Here is a 24,716-nt window from a genome sequence, read left to right on the forward strand (position 1 = left end):
CAGGGGATGTTAGTTTATGAAGTTATTAATGTTTGTCAGTGTTGGAGACACTGGCCCTTTTAAAGCAATATCTATAATTTAGGAACTGCATTTTCACCAGGGAAGCCAGTTATGTATTAATTCAGCCAGTACTCAAAGTAACTGCTGAAATTAAAGTGACAGAAGTTCTGTGGATGCAAGACCATGTAAGAAAGATGAACTCTTACTAAACCAAACAAATTCTTCCTTCTGATAGCAAACAGCTAATGGCTTTGTTCTTTTGTTTTGGTTTTTTTTTAAACAATACCAACAATCACAACAATTGGTAAAATCTCAACTCTTTATGCCATGAATAATCAGATGTATTAGGATTTCCTACAGTAATGTTCTGGAGTGCTGTTTTACTTTAAGAAAATAAGTAGTATCGTTCAGCAATAGCAAAAGCACCCATCAATGCATCGCCATCCTTTCACATAATCTTTTCATTGCCATTCTGTGTCCTACTCAAGATAACCAAAGTAGCCATTTAATTTGAATGGCACAGTTTTCAATAGTTCAGTACACAACAAGCCTTCTGTAATGCTTCGAAGTTTGCATCAAAATACAGTCCAGATTTACTTAAAGGTCAACATAGTTCCCAACTATGGTTTAGAGAAGCACAAATCAATGCTGCTGCCAATTGTCATAAGCAATTTTCCTCCTTTTACCAAGTTCAGTTGCTGTACCATTCTGTTTCCTCCAAAGGAGGAGTTACTACTATTGAGAAGCTACAAGGTACTATTATTCAATTCAGTTTTCCAAAGACATTTCAGTTTTGCATATGGACTGAGAGCTACTTAAAACCTTCTAAATGCGTGAAAATTACTTGTATTTCTTCTGGACAAATTGACACGTACCTTTGAAGACTAGCTGCAGTTCTGCACTCAGAAAAGAAGCAAACAAGGATTAAAATTACAATTAATGAGAAGTAACAAGAAGAGACACTGAAACATCAAAGAATTTTCTAGGAAAGAAATATTTCTGATACCCTTATTGGTCTATAGGAAGCTCAAGATACAATTTCTTATTGTATGTTTCTCAATTAACAGCAGCTGTATTCCAAACCGGATATACCCTGATTTTTTTGAATCCATCAGTTTCTGTGGTATAAACACATGAAAATAAATCAAAGCTATAAATTGGTCACTGATTTTTCTGATGAACTGTATTTTTAGCCAGCCCTTTAATCATAACAAAGGCACCACATCATTAATTAATTTTAGTCAGTGAGTGGCAGTGACATAATTCTTCCACCTTCAAGTTTTTTTCGTGGTGGTGGTGAAGCATTTCCCCATCTAGAAGTGGCATAAATCACTCTGAGAAATTATGTCAAATGTTGGCTTATAACTATCCCTTAAGAATGCTGCTCACACTTCAAGGTTTGCACTGTGGTACCATGTACAAAGACCACAGGTTTTTACACTAATATCTAGAGGAGCAACAAAATATACGTATGAGGAAGGGTAAATTTGCACTGTCTTCAAATATTTTCCTTCAGAAATTTTCACTCTTTGTTTTGGTATTGACAGTGTAACTTCACATAACGGTCCCATCTCCCCTGTTCTGGTGTCACCTAGTTATCCACTATCTTCACTCCTGAAGGATGATGAATCCTTGATAGACTCATGTTCACTTCAATGTTGAAAACATAGTGAAACTGGGAAAAAAACATGTACATGGGCCAAGGATAAATTATCCTTAACTAGTAAAAGAGGTAAATCTTTTCCAAAATGGCATCTAAAACAACATTTGGGATGCCCTACTCAGCACATTCAAAGACAGGAATAAATCACACCTAAACCAAGATTCTGGACTCTTTTTTTCTCACCTATACAAGGTTTTCTCTAATTAGATTTTTCAGAACAATTTTGTTAGAATTGATTTAATACTTCAATTCAATTGTATTCAGAGAAGGGCCCCAAGGGATACATCTTGTGTGTAAGCACATGAAAATGCTAAGCTTGCATTCACTATATTACTATTACTTGTTGAAGGACCAGCAGTACAGTTGATGCTGTCCACTGGACACATTTACCTTTAAATGAAAGGTTTTCTCCTGGCAGAAAACAACATCGTTTTGCAATTTCTCAGCTCGTGTGACACAAATGTCTTCAATTTCTTCCAGTGGCACAACTACTTGTTCTTGAAGGTTACACTGATAATTGAGGCCATCACAGCTTCTTCTATGCTTTTGTTGTCTTCTCTAATCCTCTCTCACTTCTGTTTCACAAAAACTGTACTGAGCTAAACCTGATCCAACTCTGCCACTACACATCTCCTGCATGTCATTAACACTTCCTGTAAACTCCTAGGGTTAAAGCACAAGTTTCTTATCTAATCTGTCATTCACTGGTTGGTGACACTGATAGGGAACAGATTTAAGACAAAGCATAGGGAACAGATTTATTCTGTTCTAGAATGTTACTTCATTGTCATCTGTACTTTCTTTCACATAGTAGCTGAACATTAATTTAATAGTTATCTTCTCTCCCTAACACTTTAATAATCTAGGTGCACTAAAAGATTCACTTTTAGTGAAGGTGCACTTCAAACTTTCATTAACGCAGCAGAAGAAACTCCCAACTCAACCATGTGTTACCATTTCCTCAGCTCTGTGCTGTGGCTTAAAACTCATGGGTTGAGATAAGAACAGTTTAATAACTAAAATAAAATAATAATAGTAATAATAAAATATGGTGATTATAATAATAGTAGTAATGAAAATGAATATACCAAAAAGAGATAAATAAAACCCAGCAAAAACAAGTGATGCACAATGCAATTGCTCACCACATGCTGACTGATGCCTGAGCAGTGATCCACCCCTCAGGCAACTCCCCCCAATTTATATAGTGAACATGACTGTTCTGTGGTAGGGAATATCCCTTTTCCTAGTTTGGGTCAGCTGTCCTGGCTGTGCTCCACACAAGCTTCTTGTGCTCCTGCACACTAGTGCATCACAGAATCATAGAATGGTCCAGGCTGGAAGGGTCCTCCAAAGGTCATCGAGTCTGACCTCCCCACAGTCAGCAGGGACATCCCCAGCTAGACCAGGGTGTCCAGGGCCTCACTGAGCCTCATTTTGAATATTGTCAGGGAAAGGGTCTCAACCACCCTGGGCAACCTGTTCCAGGGTTCCACCACGCTCACAGTGAAGAACTTCTTCCTGATATCTAATCTAAATCTGCCCTTGTCTAGTTTGAAGCCATTTCTCCTCATCCTGTCACCGTAGGCCCCTGTAAACAGTCTCTCCCCCTCCTTCCTGTAGGCCCCCTTCAGGTACTGGAAAGCTGCTATCAAGTCTCCCCAGAGCATCCTCTTCTCCAGGCTGAACATAGGAAGGTGAGCAGTCCTTAAGGCCTTAGCAACAACTAAAAATCCTCAGTATATTATAACCATTCTTCTCATACTGAATCCAAAATACAGCACTGTTTTAGCAACTAAGAAGTGAGCTGCTGAGAAGAAAATTAGTTCTATCCCAAAAGTAACCAGGACACTCTATTACCATCACAGCTCATACAACGCTCTCAGCCAGCTCCATGGCAATCTTCCCTGAATGCTAGATTTCTACAAAACCAGTCCAAAAAGCTGATATTCCCTCCTGCCCCCTTCCGCTTTTATGCCACAGTTCACCTTCCCCTCAATTGCATCAACACAGATTTAGTGTAAAACTGAGTAATGGAATTGACCTTGTTAAAAGCCTTTCTTTTCATACAGAATAAAGCTAATTTCAGTCTCATTTCAATTCACAGTGTCCCTCTCAGTTAAATAAATTATTTTGTTTCATACTCTACTTATAGATCACACAAACAGGAATTTGAAAGGCATTTAAACTAAAAATACTACATCATGTTCATTTCTAAAAATGTATTCTGCAGAGTAGCCTTGGAAAACATACCCCTGATGATACTAGAGAGTTACTCATGACACAACCTAGCACAATTTTCAAATTTCTCTTGGCCCTTGATCCCAAGGACAATCAGAGTCATCAGCAGTATCAGTTCTCCTAAACCAAAGACATTTTTGGTTTTTTGAAAAGTCAATAGATGATTTGTTAAATTACTGCTATAAACCATTATCATTGAAAAGTCTGCTAGAATTTTGAGCCATCTTCTGTTTCCTCATTAATGTTCTGATGAATTTTACTATCTCCTAAATACAGTCCTGAAGCTGCTTTCAGCCCAAAAGTATCATAGAATACATAGAATACATAGAATAAACCAGGTTGGAAGAGACCTTCAAGATCACCGCGTCCAACCCATCAACCAATCAAACACCACCCAAACAACTAACCCACGGCACCAAGCACCCCATCAAGTCTCCTCCTGAAAACCTCCAGTGATGGCGACTCCACCACCTCCCCAGGCAGCCCATTCCAATGGGCAATCACTCTCTCTGTATAGAACTTTTTCCTAACATCTAGCCTGAACCTCCCCTGGCGCAGCCTGAGACTGTGTCCTCTTGTTCTGGTACTGGCTGCCTGGGAGAAGAGACCAACATCCGTCTGTCTACAACCTCCCTTCAGGTAGTTGTAGAGAGTAATAAGGTCACCCCTCAGTCTCCTCTTCTCCAGGCTAAGCAACCCCAGCTCCCTCAGCCTCTCCTGGTAGGGCTTGTGTTCCAAACCCCTCACCAACTTTGTTGCTCTTCTCTGGACTCGTTCCAGCAAGTCAACATCCTTCCTAAACTGAGGGGCCCAGAACAGATGTATTCTAGACAACATAGTTAACAAAATAATGACTTTAAAATATCAAACCACTTTTTTTCCCACTAATCCCATAACTCTCACTAGGGATCTCCCAAAAGGTATTGTTTTAATTATACCCAATTCTAAACATGAGGGTGAACTGTAACATCCATAGCTCTGTCTGGTCCTCATTTGGTTATGTTTTGAGATATTGATTTCAATATCCAAAATTACATTCAGAATAAGAACAATGTGGTTCAGAGCAAACCACAAAACAGCTAATAGCTAGTAGCATCTTGATTGCATTTTCCACATCCTTCTGGATTTGAGACTGCTTTCTGTGTTTCGATGTGTTCTAAAAGTATGAACTCTAATCAAGTGCATCCCTTCACTAACAAAGAAATCAGCATTTAGTGAAATATCGGCTTCCTTGCAGAATACTCTTTACCTTACATCTTGCATATTCACTTGCTAATTATTCCTAAATATATATATATATAAGTTGGATGATATCTTTATAAATATTCCCCAAGGTTAAGGAATTCTGACTATGTCTAATGACATTTTAGCATATAATCTTTCACTCACATTTAAAATCAAGTAAAGGACATTTTCATTTCTTCAGGCTGTAGAGCTTAATCAGATAAAATCTACAGGTTTTTGCTTTTTATGGGGAAAGGAAGGGGGAGTTGAACAGTACCTTGGGATAGTGGTCATGGGTTATTATACCAATATCCTCACATAGATATCTACACAGCACTTTGCCTGAATAGATACACAACTAAATTGCTATATACTCATATGATTCAATTTCATGTTGCTTCAGGTTAAAACAAGCCACACTTTCATGCGTTTGAACACAGTTCCCATGGCTGTAGATTTTACAGTACATTTATTCATAGCCCAAATCATTCCTGTGCATAAAGCTTTATGGAAAGCAAGGGTGTTGCAGATAAACAATAAAACACCTTCTTTCTTTTTCTTAGAGAGCACCGATTTTCACCTTCCAATATAACCTTTAAAACAAAAAAAAAACCAACCCAACATACTGCCATTTATTCTCCACAAAAATTACCTTTTTAATACAGTTAAAGTACAAAAAACCCCACTACTGCAAATGGATTCTGATGAATTATTACATAAGAATTCTCCTCTAAACAACTGTGGTAATGCATGGGGAAATGTGTGTGTACAGAAGGTTGTTAAAGGAAACGGGGGGAAAAAAAAAATCATCTTTCCAGTGGCTTGTATAGAAGCCATTATTTCTTCTTCATTTTCAGTCTACCCTTAAATTTCAAAGAAGTGTACCACTGAAGTGTTAAGGGCCAACACAACATCTATCTTTAGCATTTCTGAATTTGTTGTACTTATTTCTAACACTATGCTTTAAGCACTAGTCCAAACGTAGCATGCAGTCTAATTCCGGTCAGTACAGAAAAGCACTCCAAGTCAGATTTTACCCATCTATTTCCCAACAGTATTCACTGAATATATTACTTAATAACAACAACAACGACAATAATTATTTTGTAAATAGATATGACTGAAAAAACACATTAAGTACTTAAAGGTTTCTGGGTCTAAAAATATATGTAACTGAAAAATTAAACATCTATGTTAAATGGGTTTCCACTGTGAATCTGTGTAATTATGGACTGGTCTTTACTTAAGAGATTTGCTCCTTTTGTATACATCAACCCTCAAAGACAGAAAGACTCTGGTTATACCATTTCATTAACTCCCTAATTTAATTAGTTTACTATATTTTCATAAGGTTCACAATCTGTAGCAGTATCTGTATTCTCACATCTTGCATGTTTAAAATTTCCTGTTATCTGTCGTTGATGATCGTTCTGATGGTGATACTATTATGTAATCCATGCCTCTGCCATCTTATAATTAGGCAATGGGTGCATTATACACATTTCAAGGTAAAATTGAGTGTTTCATAAATGAATAGTAGTACAGATTTCTCATTTGTGTCCCATTTCGCACCAATTCTGTTGCCTACTGAGTTCATTATATTATTCTTATGTACAGGTGATTTCTGGACTTTCTAACCTGAAAGGCTGGTTATGTCTCCCCAGATTTGCAGAGACACCTGATTCAAAGACAGCTTGATTTGGAAGGAAAGAACCTGCATCTAAGCCACATTTTGTAAGGTCTCAGAGCTCTCCCCTGGGCTCTAATTCTGTGATTTCTTGAGAACAAAAGAGAAGTAACAAGAAGACAGAATCTAGTGACTACTGGAGAAAGAGGGCCTAGCAGTTACACAGGTATTTGCAGATAGGGGATACCTCCTCTTTGCTACTAAAGCTGCTGCGTAGTTTCAATGTGGTGCTGACCTTTCTCACAACCTCTGTTCTGGGTCTGGAAGATGAAGACAGCAGCACTTGCCATACTTGGTGTTTTTTTGTGGCAAACAATGAACTGAAATCATTAATGGGTACACAGCTGCACGTTGGGGTAAGTTACAATTGGTCATGACGGCAGTTAAGTAATGAGGGAAATATGTAAATTTCCTTCCTCGAAAATGCGTTTTGATGTGTCTATTATATGAGTGCTCTTCTTGGAAGCACAGTTTTATATACCAAATTATTGTGATTTTACTTGCACTAGAAGCATTTTATTTTGTAGTTACTTCAATTCAGATTTTCATGGCTCTTTTCACCCTTCAGCCAGAAACATCCAGTTAACATTTTTTCAAAAGGTGGAAGGTTGAACACGATGCTTCACTGCTTGCTAGAGAACAACTGCAAAATTCCTAGCTTTCATCTTTCTCAGTTTCTGTATTTGACAAACAATTTTCCTTTACCTATTGTTAGTTACACAACATGGATGGGTGTGGTTATTTCACAGTCCCTCCAGCTCTTTAAATGACTGTTTCAGGTAATAGATTTACCTTCATATCACTCTGTACTGGAAGGATAAAACCTGAGTGTCTCCAATTAGACTTATTAGTCTCCCTTTTTTGTTTTTGTTGGGTTTTGTTTGTTTGTGGTGGGTTTTTGTGTTTGTCTGTTGTTTTTTCACTTTAACAGAAGGAGGAGTATTCGAAACAGTTACCATCTACAAGAAACAGTTTTTTAAAGACCTTAGAGACATCTTCAGACTTAAATTTTATCTTATTTTTGCACCCAATTTTATTTCTGTTTTTAACCACTATGATTTAGTCACTAATATACATTCCCAAAGCATTGTTTCTGTGTGTCAAGTGCAGATTACTTCAATGAATTTGGTGAACACAGACAAGGAGAGAAGGGAGTACAAGTTACTTGGTAGTTCTGAATACGTTCTCAAGTGCACTCACATCGCCTGATTTTACATTGCTGCTTGTGAGCATTCTTTATAGTGAGTTCTGTGGGAGATCTGAGTATATCTTTCTAAAGAAGACTCAGTAAAGTTGAACACTATTTTTTCTACTACAGTACATACAATACAGGTTTTAGCTTAAGTGTGTAAAGCTCATTCCTTTGTTGAGGAGGATTTCCATTCATTAGAAAGTATCTAATGCATCACTTTTCATCAAAACTGCAAAAGGACAAATTTCTGCTCTGGTCATGCAGTTGCTTTAAATTTCTGCCTTATGAACTCATCCAAATGAATTCTTACCCACTCATTGTGCATGAATAACTTTCTGACTTTCTTTGCACTCCATTAGAGAAGCACATACGTTTTATGTCACATTAAAATATGACATTAAGATTACAATAAAAAAATCACAATACAAAACCTCAGATCAATCCAGAACATTTCAGGGAAAAAATATCAGCGCCACCAAAAAGCTGTCCTGAAACTGTGTGTGAAATGTACAAAATCTGATCTAACAAAACACACAAATCTGTAATTGAAGACATCCTAATGTTAGCTCTCAATGTTACTCCATTAACATTTGCATTTGCAAAAAATAAAGTATGTGCCACAAAGCAGAATTAAAAAGAAGAAAAGCATATTTGGTTTTCTTTAAGGCTTAAGAACCTTGTGAATTTTTCCTTGAACTCTCATTAAAACATGACTTGGTTTTCAACTACAATAACACTTCAATCTTCCACCCACAAACACTTCCCTAGTATTGAAAGAAACATTTACTTTCTGCTTTACCCACCCTGCAAGATTTTCTGCACAGCATTGATGGGTAGAGCACCATAACCTTACCACTCTTCAGGCATTTATAAAGATCTACCGCAACACTTTGATAGCCTCTGTTTGTCATTGTCAATGAAGAATTACACAACTTGTCTTAGGAAGGTTAGCCTTTGTCCAGTGCAGTTTTGCAATCATTTATATTCTACACGAAAATGACTTTTGTTATTGCAGTTTTGCTATATTTTTTAGACATATAAAACTTGAATCACAATTCTCTCTGCTCTTTTACAAATGCTCCCTCTTTTCCTCAGCTAAGATTTCAATACAATGGATGGAATGGCCTTTGAGGGAGGGAAAAAAACTAAAAATCATTCTTCAGCTTCAATAGAAAGGGTACTTGCAATTAGATGCTGCAGGAGGCTGATCATTGTCCCTATCACTGTAGCTCTTCTACAGAACTTACTCCCTGATGTTTGTGTTTAAGAAAGAAAAGCAAGAAACTGAGATGGTGCAGATTGGCTAAGACTAAAAAGCTGACCTATGTCACCCCATCCCTTCTTACCCAGATCCATGCTTTTTGAGGCTTTCAGATTAATTGATTCAGGCTGCTTGGCTGGTGTCAAAGATCTGAAGTTGATGTGCTGATCTGTTAAATGCACTGCTGAATTTATGATAGGGCTTCAGGAAAAAAAAAAACACAACACAAACAAATGTGAAATATTTAGACACTAGTTTAGAACAGAACTGAACTAATTGAAGCATGCACAAATATACATTTCTTCTTCCAGTTGCCTATAGCCGAGCCATGCATTTTAAAATCAGTTATTGATCCTTTTTCTTTTCTGAGAATTAACAGAGTCATCTCTTTTATTAAGCACAGATGAAAATATCAAGAAGAGGAATATACCAGAATGTGCCTTTTTTTCAATATATATACTTTTATTTTAAATTTTGCATTTTGCTAGTTCTATTTAACTACTGCATTTACATGGTACAGAAAGTAGGAAAACCTGCCAAAACACCTGTCTCAATTATACTTCATTTGCTAACATAAAGTAATTTTACAGCCTTGTACCATTTCTACAGAGGCTGGTGCCTGAAGGGGTCCTATGGAGAATGCCACAACACTCTGAAGAATTCCAAAGTATTATGGTTTGAGTTTTAGTGTTTTGTTGTTTGGTTTGGTTTGGGTTTGGGGTGTTTTTTTGTTGTGTGGTTTCTGTTAAAAATATTTTCTATCTTTTATTATTCTCTTGATGTGCCAACTGTTTGTTTGTGGTTGTGTGGTTTATTTGATGTCAGGCACTGCATCTATCTATTGCACGCCATCGGTACAGTTTTATATCTACTTTTTAAAATTGGGATTATGTTTGGGGATTCTTTTTGTTTTACTGAACACATACTGAGAACTGTGATCCGTATCGCACGGATAGGAGGTGTGCTGTAGTTTATGGACAACTGAAATGAACAATGCACTAAATGGTAAAATAACATTACCAGTTTATGTTAAAGGATCATCCAGGTGGCTAAAAACAATGGTACAAATTCTTACAAAACCAACAGTTATTTTCAAGTCAGTTAGAACTACTATCACAACCACTAATGAGCAATAATTATTAAGAATATTTGAAGTCCAACCTGTGAGTATAATCCTCATCCAGTAGATCTTTGCTGGGATGTGGTGGGAGAGGTGGAGGTGTTTCATTTTCACCATTGCCACGATCAGACACTGGCAACTCTGAAACAAAATTTTAAGAGGCATTAAATAAGCTGCAAAAACAAGTATATTACACCAGTTCACTGATCAACGACTGGACTGGAAGGCCTCAAGCAATGCTGAAGTGATTCACAAATTATTCAAATCCCTAAACTAACTAAACTAGAATTAAAATCACACCAAGCAGAAAATATAGCCCTTGGGATTTCCTGAAGAGCTGATTTTCAGATTTGCATATGCATAATTAAAGATAAATATAGGGAAACTTTGTGCATATAGTGAAGTTGAGTGCAAGGCACAAATTGCTTTACTCCCTTTGAGTGGATTTTCACTTCTACATAGCAGCATCCTAATGAATTGTAGGTTTATGCTTTCATTCCCTTTGATGAGGAGCATTTACCTCCTTTCATGTACAGAAGACAACCACATTCACAGCAAAAAGTCCAGAATAAGAATAATTTCTGTTATCCCATGGCAAGAGGAGCATTTCTGAATTGCAGTCTTCATTTTACTACCATTACAATTACTTCTTTACCTTTGCAGAAGGCATTCAGGCTCACCCTAGAAAATTACTCTGCACAAACAAAACCATGAACTACTCAATTAAACCATTCAGCGGCTTGTTTGCTAAGCAACAGCACTTACATACCTGCAGTAATTAACACAACTGCTGTGCTTGCTGTAGGCCAGTTCATTATTGTCCTGTAAATTCATCTCTCAATCTAAAGGTCTAATCTCATAAGAAGTCCCTACATTTTTCAATGCAGAACATATCTTCATCCCTCCGAAACTCAACAGGAAACACAGATACTTAATAATTCTTGGATATGGATGGCAGATAAGCTATTAACAATACTGACATACCACGGTTTCTTGCAACCTTTTCTGTTGCACGGAATGTTGCTAGTCTTTTTGCACAATCCTGAATGGAGGTACTAATCTAATCTGAGAGGCAAGGGTTTAAAGAGGGGAATCGAGGCAAACAGCAGCAGAGTATTAGATGAGGGCACTGACATAGTTCCTTAAAAGCAAACAAATGAGCAAAAAAGTAATAAACCCACACTGTTAGCTCAAGAATCCTAAAAAACCTCTATTGGCTGATAAGAAACAGCTCACACACTGTATCTCAGGAAAAGTGAGCATGTCATCTGAAGAAAGTGAAGGTGAGCATATGCTTATAAAAGTTCTAATGAGGCCTTAAAAAATATCATCTACCAGCCTGACAGAGAAAACAGGTACACTACCTAACATACATGCACACTGGCTTCTTGTGTTATAATGATGCTACTCCAGGTTGCAATTTAAGGACAGGAAACAGAGATGGGGAGTAAATGGCAAGTATTCAAAGTAAAGAGAATTTAGAACAAAGGGAAACTTGTGCTGTTTGATGTAATTAAATTATTTGAAAGATGAGTCAGAAGATGAAAAAAAAATTTCTCACAGAAATATTCAGAACTAGAAAAATAAGCATACTATGAAGCTCTGGAAAGAGAATGCCAGAGATTAAGTGAGAAATGTAGGCGAAATACTCTGTCAGTGACTGCAAAGTGATACACATGGGAGTACAGGAACACTCTTGACACATACACAAAGGCTATTACTTGAGTGATTCCCACTCTGGAACAATACAATAGAAGTGCACTGAATCATTCTGTGAGCATAAGCTAAGTGAAGTCTAAAGGAAACAGATATTTAGAGCCTTAAGAAAAGTCTAAATACCATCTAGAACTCACGGTTAATGGTGTGCCTAGTTTAGAATAGAATTAACCAGGCTGGAAAAGACCTATCACCCAACACCATCTAATCAACTAAACCATGGCACCAAGTGCCTCATCCCGTCTCTTAAACACTTCCACTGATGGTGACTCCACCACCTCCCTAGGCAGCCCATTCCAATGGCCAACAATTTTCTGTGAAGAACTTCTTCCTAACATCCAGCCTAAACCTCCCCTGGTACAGCTTGAGACTGTGTCCTCTTGTTCTGTTGGCGATTACTTGGGAGAAGAGACCAACCCTCACCTGGCTACAACCTCCCTTCAGGTAGTTGTGGACAGCAATAGGGTCTCCCCTGAGTCTCCTCTTCTCCAGGCTAAGCAAACCCAGCTCCCTCAGCCTCTTCTCCTCATAGGGCTTATGCTCCAAACCCCTCACCAGCTTTGTTGCTCTTCTCTGGACATGTTCTAGCAAGTCAACATCTTTCCTAAACTGAGGGGCCCAGAACTGGACACAGTACTCGAGGTGCGGCCTAACCAGTGCAGTGTACAGGGGCAGAATGACCTCTCTGCTCCTGCTGGCCACACTGTTCCTGATGCAGGCCAGGATGCCATTGGCCTTCTTGGCCACCTGGGCACACTGCTGGCTCATGTTCAGCCTACTATCAACCAGTACCCCCAGGGCCTTTTCTGCCTGGCTGCTCTCCAGCCACTCTGACCCCAGCCTGTAGCTCTGCATGGGGTTGCTGTGGCCAATGTGCAGAACCCGGCACTTGGATGTGTTAAATCTCATGCCGTTGGACTCTGCCCATCTGTCCAGCCTGTCAGGATCCCTCTGCAGAGCTCTCCTACCCTCTGACAGATCAACACCTTCCCCCAGCTTGGTGTCATCTGCAAACTCACTGTAGATGGACTCAATGCCCTCATCCAGATCATCAATAAAGATGTTAAAGAGCACAGGGCCCAGCACTGATCCCTGGGGCACACCACTAGTGACTGGCTGCCAGCTGGATGTGGCACCATTCACCACCACTCTCTGGGCTCGGCCCTCCAGCCAGTTCCTAATCCAGCACAGAGTGCTCCTGTCCAAGCCACAAGCTGGCAGCATGGCCAGGAGTTTGCTATGGGGGATGGTGTCAAAGTCCTTGCTGAAGTCCAGGTAGACCACATCCACAGGCCTCCCCACATCCACCAGGTAGTCACCTGATCATAGAAGGAGATCAGGTTGGTCAGGCAGGACCTGCCCTTCCTAAATCCATGCTGGCTGGGCCTGATCCCTTGGCCATCCTGTAAGTGCTGTGTGACTGCACTCAAGATGACCTGTTCCATAATCTTGCCTGGCACTGAGGTCAGGCTGACAGGCCTGGAATTCCCTGGCTCATCCAACCGGCCCTTCTTGTGGATGGGCACCATGTTGGCCAGGTTCCAGTCTTCTGGGACCTCTCCAGTGAGCCAGGACTGCTGAAAAATTATGGAGAGTGGCTTGGCCAGCTCATCTGCCAGCTCTCTCAGAGCCCTACGATGGATCCCATCCAGTCCCATGGACTTGTGGGGATTGAAGTGGCTAAGCAGGTGTCTAACTATTTCCTCCTGGATCACAGGGGCACTATACTGCTCCCTGTCTCCATCTGCCAGCTCAGGCCAGTTGTCTGGAAGACAACCTATCCTGCTCTTAAAATTTGAGTCAAAGAAGGTGTTAAGTACCTCTGCCTTCTCCTCATCTTTTGTTACTATGTTCCCTTCTGTGTCCACCAAGGAGTGGAGGTTGTCCTTGCCCTTCCTCTTGCTATTAATATATTTGCAGAAGGATTTCTTCTTGTCCTTCACAGCAGAGGCCAGTCTAAGCTCCAAATGGCCTTTTGCCTCTCTAATTTTTTTCCTGCATGACCTAGCAACATCCTTAAACCCTTCATGGGTTACCTCTCCTTTCTTCCAAAGATGATACACCCTCTTTTTTTCCCTTAAGTTGCTCAGAAGCTCACTGCCCATCCAGGCTGGCCGTCTGCCCCGGCGGCTCATCTTCTGGCACATTGGCACAGCCTGTTCCTGAGCCTTCAAGAATTCTTTCTTGAAGTAGGTCCAGCCCTCCTGGACCCCTTTGTTTTTAAGGGTTGTTTCACAAGGTACCTTCTGAGTTAGTTCCTTGAGTAACCTGAAGTCTGCCCTCTGGAAGTCCAGAGTGGAGGTTTTGTTGCTGTCCCTCTTAGCTTGACTGCATATTGAAAACTCCATTATTTCATGGTTGCTGGACCCCAGACAGCCTCTAACCACCACATCTCCCACCAGCCTTTCTCTGTTTGTATAAAGAAGGTCACACAAAACCTTACCCCTGATAGGCTCATGCAACAACTGGGATAAGAAGCTGTCCTCCATACACTCCAAGAGCCTTCTAGACTGCCTTCTCTCTGCTATGTTAAGTTCCCAGAAGATATCAGGCAGGTTAAAATCACCCATAAGAACAAGGTCTGCCAATACTGAGACAACCTCTACCTGCCTATAAAATAATTCATCAACCTCTTCATCCTGGTTGGGTGGTCTACAACAGACTCCAACCAGGATGTCAGCCTTGTTTGCCTTCCCTCTAATTCTCACCCACAGGCACTCAACCTGATCATCCTTGATCTCTAGTTCCATGGCATCCAGTGCCTCCCTGATGTACAGGGCCACCCCTCCACCCCTTCTCCCTCACCCGTCTCTCCTGAAGAGCCTGTAGCCATCGATTACAGCACTCCAGTCATGTGAGTCATCCCACCACATTTCTGTGATGGCAACTACATGATAACTTTCCTGCTGTAACAAGGCTTCCAGCTTCTCTTGTTTGTTACCCATGCTGTGTGCATTAGGGTACATGCACTTCAGCTGGGCTGCTGGTTTCACTCCTGACTCCAGCTTACCACCCCCAGACTCCTGTCTGAGGGGCCTGGTTTCAGTCCCTTGCCCTTCGAATCTAGTTTAAAGCCCTGTCAATGAGACCTGCCAACTCCCTTCCTAGAACTCTTCTCCCTCTCTGGGATAGGCTATTCCCATGTGCTAAGATCTTTCTCCCCCTCAGGACAGATGTACTCCATCTGTTGCTAGCGGACCCAGTGCCACCTGGTTCCCCAAGACTGAAAAACCCAAAATTCTGTTGGTTGCACCAGCCTCTGAGCCACTTGTTAATTACAGCTGCTTTCCTGCTCCTTTCACTATTCCTTCCTGCAACTAAGGGTATTGATGAAAAAATTACCTGTGCCCCTGACCCCTCAATCAGTTTCCCTAGAGCTTTGAAGTCCTTTTTAATTGCCTTTGGACCTCTAGTAGCAACATCATCACTCCCCACCTGCATAACTATCAAGGGATCATAATCAGAGGACTGTACCAGACTAGGCAGCCTTCTGGTAACATCCCTGACCCGGGCCCCAGAGAGGCAGCAGACTTCCCTGCAGGAAGGATCTGGCCAACATATGGGACCCTCTGTTCCCTCAGGAGGCAATCACCAATAACAATTACCCTTCTCTTTTTTTTAAGGGAACAAGTCCTGATGCAGGGGACAGGCTGTTTGGCTTTAGGCAACACCTCAGACGGTGTCTCTTCTGTCTTCTCATTCACATCACCCTCAACTTCCAGTGCCCCACATTTGTTTCTCAAGGGCAGCTGGGAAGGTGAGGGGAGCCATGAGGGTTTTACTTTGCATCTCCTAACAGGGACCTGTATCCATTTCCTGCTGCATCTTGGGTCACCTCCCTCTGCTAGGGAAGCCTGCAGAGCCTGGTTCTTCAAATCCAACTTCCTTTCATATTCCGTTATAGTCCTAAATCTAGCAACTTCTTCCTTCAGTTCAGCCACTAGGTTAAGCAGATAGTCGATCTGCTCACACCTAATGCAGGTGCTATCTCCACTGCCCTCCATTTCAAGTGCCAGGCTCCAGCACTCTTTGCAGTCATTTGCCTGGACACCTGCCTACTTAAGTTCAACCTCAGTCTGGGTCGACACAGATCTTTTGAAAACAGCTTTGTGGTGAGTTACCACCATCCCTATCCCTGGCCACATGACCAACTGGAGAACAATTCAGGAAGGAGCCCAAGTGACTCAGCACGTGTCTCCCTCTGGTGAAAAAACATGCTGCGGCACGTGCCGCTAGCTGCAGCCGAGGGAGAAGGCTCTCTTGCCAAATGGAGGGCATGCCACTCAGCTCTCCCACGTTTGAATTTGCTGCGGCTGAGGTCACCCTCTCTAGTGGGCATGCAAGAAGATGACCCTGCTGGTCCTCGCTGTCTGCCGAGGTCCTCCCGCCCCAAAAATCCCCAAAAAGAAACCAAAAAGGAGTGCCCCTCGGCTCGAGCATGCTGGTCCTGAGCAGCTCTCTTGCCAGATAAAAAGCATCTAAGGTTTCATTTCTCCAGTCCGAACAAGGATGTAATATCACTCAAGAACATGTTGGAAAAAATGGTAATAGTAGTTGGATGCATGTAGAAGCATTCCTACAAGGAACACAGACTAGGAATTGTTGGTTTTAAAGCAAGAAACAATACAAGAGGATACAAGAGGATTATATGAAATTGTAAAAGCTATGCATGAGGTGAAAAGGAAACTCTCACTGTCATGCACACAGCAACTACAAGAAACTCAGTTAACTACCACATAGCATGCTTAGGACAAACACCAGGGAGTATTTTTATCCTGTGGAATTAAATCATGGAACTCGTTGCCACTGGGATGTTTTGGAAACCAAATTTTTGAAAAATATTATGAAATGAACTAGAAATTAGAGAGGTACCAATGGTATCACAGTATCACAGTATAACTAAGGTTGGAAGAGGCCCCCAAGGATCATCAAGTCCAACCTGTCCCAACAGACCTCATGACTAGACCATGGCACCAAGTGCCACGTCCAATCTCCCCTTAAACACCTCCAGCGATGGCGACTCCACCACCTCCCTGGGCAATATGGTACAATAGTCTAGACAGAACTTCTGATTTAGGAAGTCCCCAAACCACTGACTACCTGAAGTAGGAAACAGATGCGTGTTAAAAGGAAAAAAAATGAAACAAAAGGGGAAAAAAAAAGAAGTGAAAAACAAGAAGAAAGTAAGAAAATAATCACATCACATCATACACCGTGCTTTACCCTCTTTGAGAAGCCTCTGATAGCCATAGCAAGAGACTGAACATATTGTGTAGTTATATTAACTCTGATTCACAGCAAATGATAAGTCATTTCACAAAGGCTGCTTGGTAATGGGTTACCACTGACATTTTTTCTGCAGTACACAAATGGTACATGCAGAAAAATGTCAGACTTCCTCAGCGCATCAGAAAGGATCACAAAGTGCTATAGCTCCCAGCAAAATGGGAGCAGCAGCAAAAGAATTTAACCTAAGAGGCAGTCACTGGCTCTGTGTTCAAGACCTCAGGAAATTATTTTAACAGATCTGGAGAGATAGAGGAAGCAGCTAAGCCACTAAATAAATTGCACTGAATTTTCAGATATTAAACAGTTTAGGAGAGAAAATAATTGAATCTGTCTAAAAGATACACGTAATCTTTAAAGCAAAATTTAGACACTAATTTAAAATTTTACATATTAATTTTCTATCCTGACATTAGCACACGTATGAAAACAGAGATGCTTTACAACCTTGAAGACTTGGCAGTCTATGGAAGTAGAACTTATGATTATTCCTGCTACTTAACCAGACAGATGACAGCATTTCCCCTATAACCATTTATAATGTAGGATTATAAGAAATATATAAGAACCTCTAATGAAACACATTCCAGTAATCTTTCAACACCAGAAATGCAAAGCTGCTGGCACTGAAGTATCAATTCTCAAAGAGGTTGTTCTAAAAAACACTGAATCTGTGCAACAGCTTGGCAGCAAAAGAAGTGAGGACCTGAAGGCAGCAAGCATTATTCATGCAAAAATAGAACAAACATTGGCATTTCAATACTGGATCAGTATCCCCTCCCCCTTTATTTAAATATCCAGAGGCAAGACAAAATGCAATGTCTTGGCTATAACCACTTTTCCCCAGACATTAGTTTTTCTATCTCATGTATAATAAAAAAACCTCTTAAAACAGACAGCAATATTAGCAGGCCAAGCTTCAGCATATTTTTGCTGAGCTTTTATAAGATTTTTATTGGTAGGAGCAGTGAATGATATTGCAAATAGCTTGTTAGAAAACATTAATTGAGAAAGTGACTTTTTATTAAATTCAGTACAGCTCCTGTCATTAAATTCTTAGATTAGATTCTGTATGATGTTAAAAATCTCTTCTATCTTTTATTATTCTCTGTAAAAACGTACCAACTGTACTTCCATGTACAAGATGTGGGTAGCACACTGTAAGAACGTACAAGGGAGTGTTCCTGCCAGTCACGAGAAGCTCACCATGTCTGTGACTCACATCCTCCAAGACAGACAATCTAAAGTTCATAACTGAATTAAATGAGGGCTGTGCATAGGCGTACTGTTATGCCTTTACAGATGTCTTGAAAGACTGAGGACAAAACTTTATAAGGAACAATGTGAAAAAAAGAAACAATTCTGGTAAATAAATGACAAGCTCATATGGAAAATAGAATGAGTAATTAGCCCAATAATAATTCATACTATGACTTCAAAATGATAGAAAGATTTCTACAATGTGCAGGACTACAGTAAGCCCAAAGCATCTTTCACTAGGAACATTTCATATTGGAGCCCTTTTTCAGACACCCTGCTGCTGAAAGTGCCTGTGAGTTCTCCATTAAGATCACATAATTTTACTTGTTAAATGCCAAATATTCAACAGAAACTGCAATACAATGATACTTCTTGTGTTAGAAATGTCTTTGTCATCCATTGGCCACTGATTCCAATTCCAAATTGCTCCCAGTCCATGGCTGGGAAGACCCAACCATGCCAAATGCTCCTTGACAATGGCCTGCAGCAGCACTCCAGACCATCCTATCCATATCAGAGAGACATTCTGTTTCAAGACCTCCAGGGGTTTTTGCTAGAATGCTTTCTTATCATCATTCTTTAAGTAAAAAGATGTCTATTGAAAAGGATTTTATGAATGGGCAGCAAACTAATCATCTTGATTTTTTTTTTTGCAGTTGGGAGAATCCTTATCTGAAAGTACAGCTCTTCCACGTATTTTGTTCTGAACTTTCAGTGACAAGTTACTTGTCATTTACCTGTATCAATGGCTCTGAAGCAGTTGCTTATATGTTTTTTAAGGACATGTTTAAAGGTATTTGCTATTTTCTGATCCTTTGGCAGCAACTAATTCTACAGGGCAGGCTAGCTCTGAGGATGACCCTTTCTCTCCTGTAACTACGGAATCAGTGTGAATTCAAGAAAAGATAAATATAAGGTAGATCTAAACAAAAGGTTCTGATCTTTGAATATTTGCAATGCTGAAGTCTACATCTAATCCTTTGCCTGCAGCTACATTGTCAAAATACTGAAGTCAACACAAATTATTTACCCCCAAATTGTAAGAGTTTCTCTTGAGCTTTAGTGATATGAGCTTTTTTGGGGTTTTGTTTAAAAGTACTCCACAGAATCATCCCAGCAGCCTATGAAATTATTTTTGCAGGTCACCCAGATTCCACAGTTGTTGAGGGAAGTGGGAAAAATCATGCATAATTCAACATCATCAAAGAAAATCTTTTTTTTTCCCTACTGGAGCGTATTTAAGTATGTGCTTGGCTTGAACGATAAGAGCACACTTAAAAGGATAAGGGGTCAAGACCATCTCTAATACATACACTTTTCAAGTAACTAGTACCTTGCTCAGTCAGGTGTAAATTGAACAGGTAGTACAGTATGCAGTGAGAAATGAAAGAAGACAGAAGACAGGAAAATAAGTGGCTATAAATCTCCTACTTACATGCTTGCATACGCTCATACATATAGGGTTTCTTTGTATGATGCACATGTCTATCCCTTTATTGTAAATAAGTTCAAGAATATAATTCCAACTTGTAAATTAAGAGAATGTTTATAACCTTTGAACAAATTTTATATTGAAGTCTAAAACAAGCAACTGTACTTTATGAATATCATGCTTTTGTAAAAACCCATTTAGCTTTCAATAACCTGGGATATAATCAAAGAATTCAATGCAAAAATCATTGCACTCATTAAGGGTATATAGAAAATAAACATTTTGACAACATATATTTTGCACTCATCATTTGTTTTTTATCCAACCTTACGTGTTGGGGCAGCGAGCTAGAAACTGTTACTTAAAGTGGAATTTGTGCCAGGAATCTAATTCACAACTTCTGAGTCAGCTCTCCCACCCTCGTTGGATCTTCAAGCCTCAAAGTAACAGAGTGTGCACTTACTCTAATTAACTGCTTTTCCAGTGGCTGTGGATTTCAAAAACCAAAACCCCAAAGCACTTTCTTCTAGCAAAAAAAGGAGGATGTCTAGAGACTACCTTTTATTCTTTCCTGAGGACTGCATGTTATGAACTGCTGAAGAACAGCATCGTCGTGTTGGGAAGCAGTTGCAAAGTTATGACTCGCATCAAACGCTGATTTTTGAAAGACTTGCTGGTCTGAGTGATCCTATAGAATAAACCAGAACCACACATTGTAACAAAAAAATAAATCAATAAAATGTTCAGCAATACAGAAGATCAACCATCACTACAGAGTGCACAAATAAAGTGTAATGTACTGTGTTCTCTGTACATTGCTTCCTTTCAAAAGAAAAACTTGAAATGTATCTTCAAAATGACTATCTGTTTTTGCTGACCACGAAATGAGACAATATGTAAGCAACGACAATCATTAAGAATGATGCAAAGAAATGAAGACTGGTTTTTGTTTTTTTTTTTTATGACCCACAACTGGCTTCATTCAAATTCTCCATCTGGAAGGGCAGCTTGTGACATTGTCAACACAAGAACACGGGCAATGCCAATGGTATTTTTCTGCCAGCCAGCTGGTTCCCTTCTCTCAGAGACTGAGTGCATATGTTCTGACGATCACACACTAGAGCAGTTTTGCAAGTAAGGAGTTACACCAAACTCCCAAACACAGGTCTTCTGGCTAGCAGCTAAACAAACTCCTGTCACACCTCTAGTCAGCTTTTCTTTTGAGATATTCCCCTCCCCCACCTCCCACCCTCCCCCCCCCCCCAATACACACCATATCGCTTAATTTATTCTCCTGAGCAGTTGCTCAAAAGAAAAAAGGGGGGCAAAAAATAAATCAGCTTCTAAAACTGGGACAGACCCAGAAAGACATTTCTGTACTTTTTATTTAGGCAAAACAGAAAACCCACACAGGGGAAATTATGGCTAGTTTTCAATATAACCTTTATAGTTTCTATGATTTTATATCTGTTTTTTTGAAGGAGCCCCCAGCTGGCTTCTATTTTTAAAGTACTGTTCATTATGCCAGCAAACAGTGCACTAAATATATCATTCCTTAAATTTCAGTCACATCTACAGAAAAATTCATGTATCTAACCCATGGAATTTCTTTGTAAAATGATACAAGAGGTTCCATGCATTGGCAAGTACCTGCCTGCAAACCGATACATAAGAAAGGACAGTGTCTTGCATCATCTTGCAACCTGCTTTCAAGATGAATATTTTTTTTAAAAATAAATAATAAAAAACAACATAAGACTAATGATAGAATAGGAACTAGTAAGAAGTAATGATAAACCAGCAAAGAATGCACCTCATTAAGCAAATCAATGACAGGATGCTCATGGTGACAACATGGCTACAAATGTCCCAGTGGACAGGCAGCACATGCAACTTTCCTCCTCAGAGCAGCAGGCTATTTTGAACCTCTGTACTGAAACACACAAACCACACAGACACTCACTTACTACGTTTCTTCTCATCACTGGAAATTCTTTAGTTTATATAAGATTCCTTACATTGCAATGTCCACATTCACTATTTTCTCATGGATACTGCTAGCTAAATTAAGCCTTCCAACATTCAAACTACTGCTACACTGGAGAGTTGTACCCAGTGGGATAGGGAGCTTTAAATTAACAGTAACAACAAATCTGCTCTTCTAGCTCTTTGATGAACGACACAATCAATATCCCAACAACTGCTCAGTAACCATCCTAATCAGAGTACTCAGTTTATAAAACATAGCTGTCATGGAAGACCTCCATTAGTGTCCTGACCAATAAAAACAATAATGCATTTCTAAACGTAGCCCCCTTCTACCAAGCTGAGATGCAGTACTCAGGAAGCCGTTCTGGGGAAAGGAAAGAATGGGTAAAAAACCATTTCTGCTATGGTCTCCAGACTCAAATGGAATTACAATCGAACCTAAAGACTATTCTATAAAAATTAATTCCTGACTAAAATGAATTTGATTCAATCAAGGCTTCATTATGCATTCTTCACAGGGCATGAGTCAAGATTACTTACCTCTTTTGGTCATATGGTTAACATGCAAAACTGTACACTTAAATATAACAAATCAGCCTCAAATTTTTACTAGGTCAATAATGACCCAGTAGAATTTTTTGTTAAATTTTGTTAAAATTTTTTGGCTTTTGTTAAATGAAGAAAGCTTCATTTGAAAGCAAGTTGTCTTTCTTATGTCGCAAGTGTGTAAAATAAATACAACACATATTTCACAATTCTTCCCTACAACATAATGCTATGTCAAACGGAAAAAGAAAGCAAAGATGTGTTTTCCTCTCATATATATCAGAATTCCTAATGAATATTTTTCATATTTTCCTGGCAGAGTTGACATCAGTAAGGCATTAGCAAAGTGTTCTCCCAACAAAGTTAGAGCATACATGTTTGGAAATTACTATATTCCTAAATCTATTTCTCAATCAATGATAGCAGTAAATCAAATGGAACGTTATCAGAAAAACATGAAGAGTTACTTATACCAAAAGATACCCCACTGATATTTTATGCAAATATACCCACAAACAGGATTGTTCTTAACATTTTAAATGTTCCAGCAATGCTTATTAAAATAAGAAGATTGAAATAATCTCTTGGAATTCTTTAAAGGGATTTATTACAACCTTTTATACCACAAATCCACTTCTATATATTTTTATTTTAAGGAACTGTACAGATGTTGAAAAACTGTAAAAATATTTACTCAGGGGTCAAAGTTAAAAGTGGGGTGAGAAGTAAGAGCAGCCAGGATACATATGTACATATCATCTATGTAAAGATGAAGGAAGAGTCTATGTGCATGAATGCATGAAAGAAAGGGAGCACAAATAATTATAAACCAAATCTTTTTTAAAATAAAAGGTGATTGGCAAACATCAATTTATACGAGGTCTAGATAACCATTAAAATTTAATTCTTCTCTTACTTTGTTACCTTATTTAAACAAGTTTTATGTTAATCAGCTCAGAAACCCATTAGGGGTGGCCTTCATTTGACTGGGGAAAGTCAAGTATTAAATACCTTGAAGGTCAAAAAAAAAATGAAGGTGACCAAAGATGGGGAAGAGGACAGAACCAGAAGAACAAGCATGAGAAAAAAATCGAATGACTCGAGATAACTAATGAAACCGAAAATCCAAGAGTGAAGTAAAATAAGTCACAATAAGATACTAAGGTCTCTAATCATGACAGCAAATCAAGTCAGAAGAATTCAAAATATTTGTATCCCAGCTACTGCCTTGAGGAGGTGGCAGACAGTCAAGACTGCATCAGCACACTAATCCTAAATTAATCCTTTTTGGAACCACATTTGCTTTTGTTCTAATACTTGTCAAAGTGAAATAGGAGGCAACTTTTCAGCTGATCTCAACAGGAACAGCAAGACCAGGAGATAAGAGCTAGAAGTGCTTCATGAATCCTGACTCCAGGCAGTCAAGAATTCATTCTACTAAGAGGAGCAATCTGTGACCAAGACTTTAGCTGTCACGTCTTGTATACAACATTCCTGGGATTGGAAAGACATTTATATAATAAAGGTATTTACTGATTCACCTCTGTCTGCACCTCTAGCCTCCGCAGAACTACCAGCTGGATCCTTCCACGAATGTTCCCCTCCATGGACATGGAGCGCCTCAGTGTTTCCATAGCCTCATGATTTGACTTGCCCAGAAGTGACTCCCCATTTACTGCAACAAGCTGATCATTGACTCGCAAACGACCATCCTACAGGCAAAAAACAGAAACAAAGTTGGAGTATTTTAATCAAGAATTATTAGGCAGAGGTGCTATGTACAGTAAAGTAAGATGCAGACAAGCAGACACTGCTTTGTAAACTTTGAGGAACAAGAGACTGCATAGCGTCAGATCTTCTTGGGAAAACCCCCCAAAACACACAAATCAAAGCATTTCCATTAATTTACCATTTTTCTCTTTCATTTATTACATTTTGGGAAGAGTTCATAGGGCAATTACAAACAAGGAAGTGCATGCACACGCTGCTGTTTTCCTTGCATGTACAATTTAGGTTGTATTGGCTCTACAAAAGATAACATGAAAAGGTCCTTTTTTAGTTAAAAGGACCCACACCGTATAGCTGTTAGTATTTGCTGT

General features: G+C 39.5%; 1 protein-coding gene across 1 annotated transcript in view; it reads right to left on the bottom strand.

Annotated features, from left to right (window-relative positions):
- The window catches only part of PARD3B (par-3 family cell polarity regulator beta), a 439,781-nt gene that overhangs the window by 185,236 nt on the left and 229,829 nt on the right, over positions 1–24,716 (bottom strand). Inside the window, exons 12-15 of the mRNA XM_054173397.1 lie at positions 24,159–24,329; positions 20,641–20,770; positions 10,430–10,529; positions 9,354–9,469 (exon numbers count right to left, since the gene is read on the bottom strand). Coding sequence (XP_054029372.1) covers positions 9,354–9,469; positions 10,430–10,529; positions 20,641–20,770; positions 24,159–24,329 — 517 coding nt within the window. The remainder of the gene's footprint in view (positions 1–9,353; positions 9,470–10,429; positions 10,530–20,640; positions 20,771–24,158; positions 24,330–24,716) is intronic.

The sequence above is a fragment of the Dryobates pubescens genome, chromosome 2, assembly GCF_014839835.1.
Source record: "Dryobates pubescens isolate bDryPub1 chromosome 2, bDryPub1.pri, whole genome shotgun sequence".
Lineage (NCBI taxonomy): Eukaryota > Metazoa > Chordata > Aves > Piciformes > Picidae > Dryobates > Dryobates pubescens.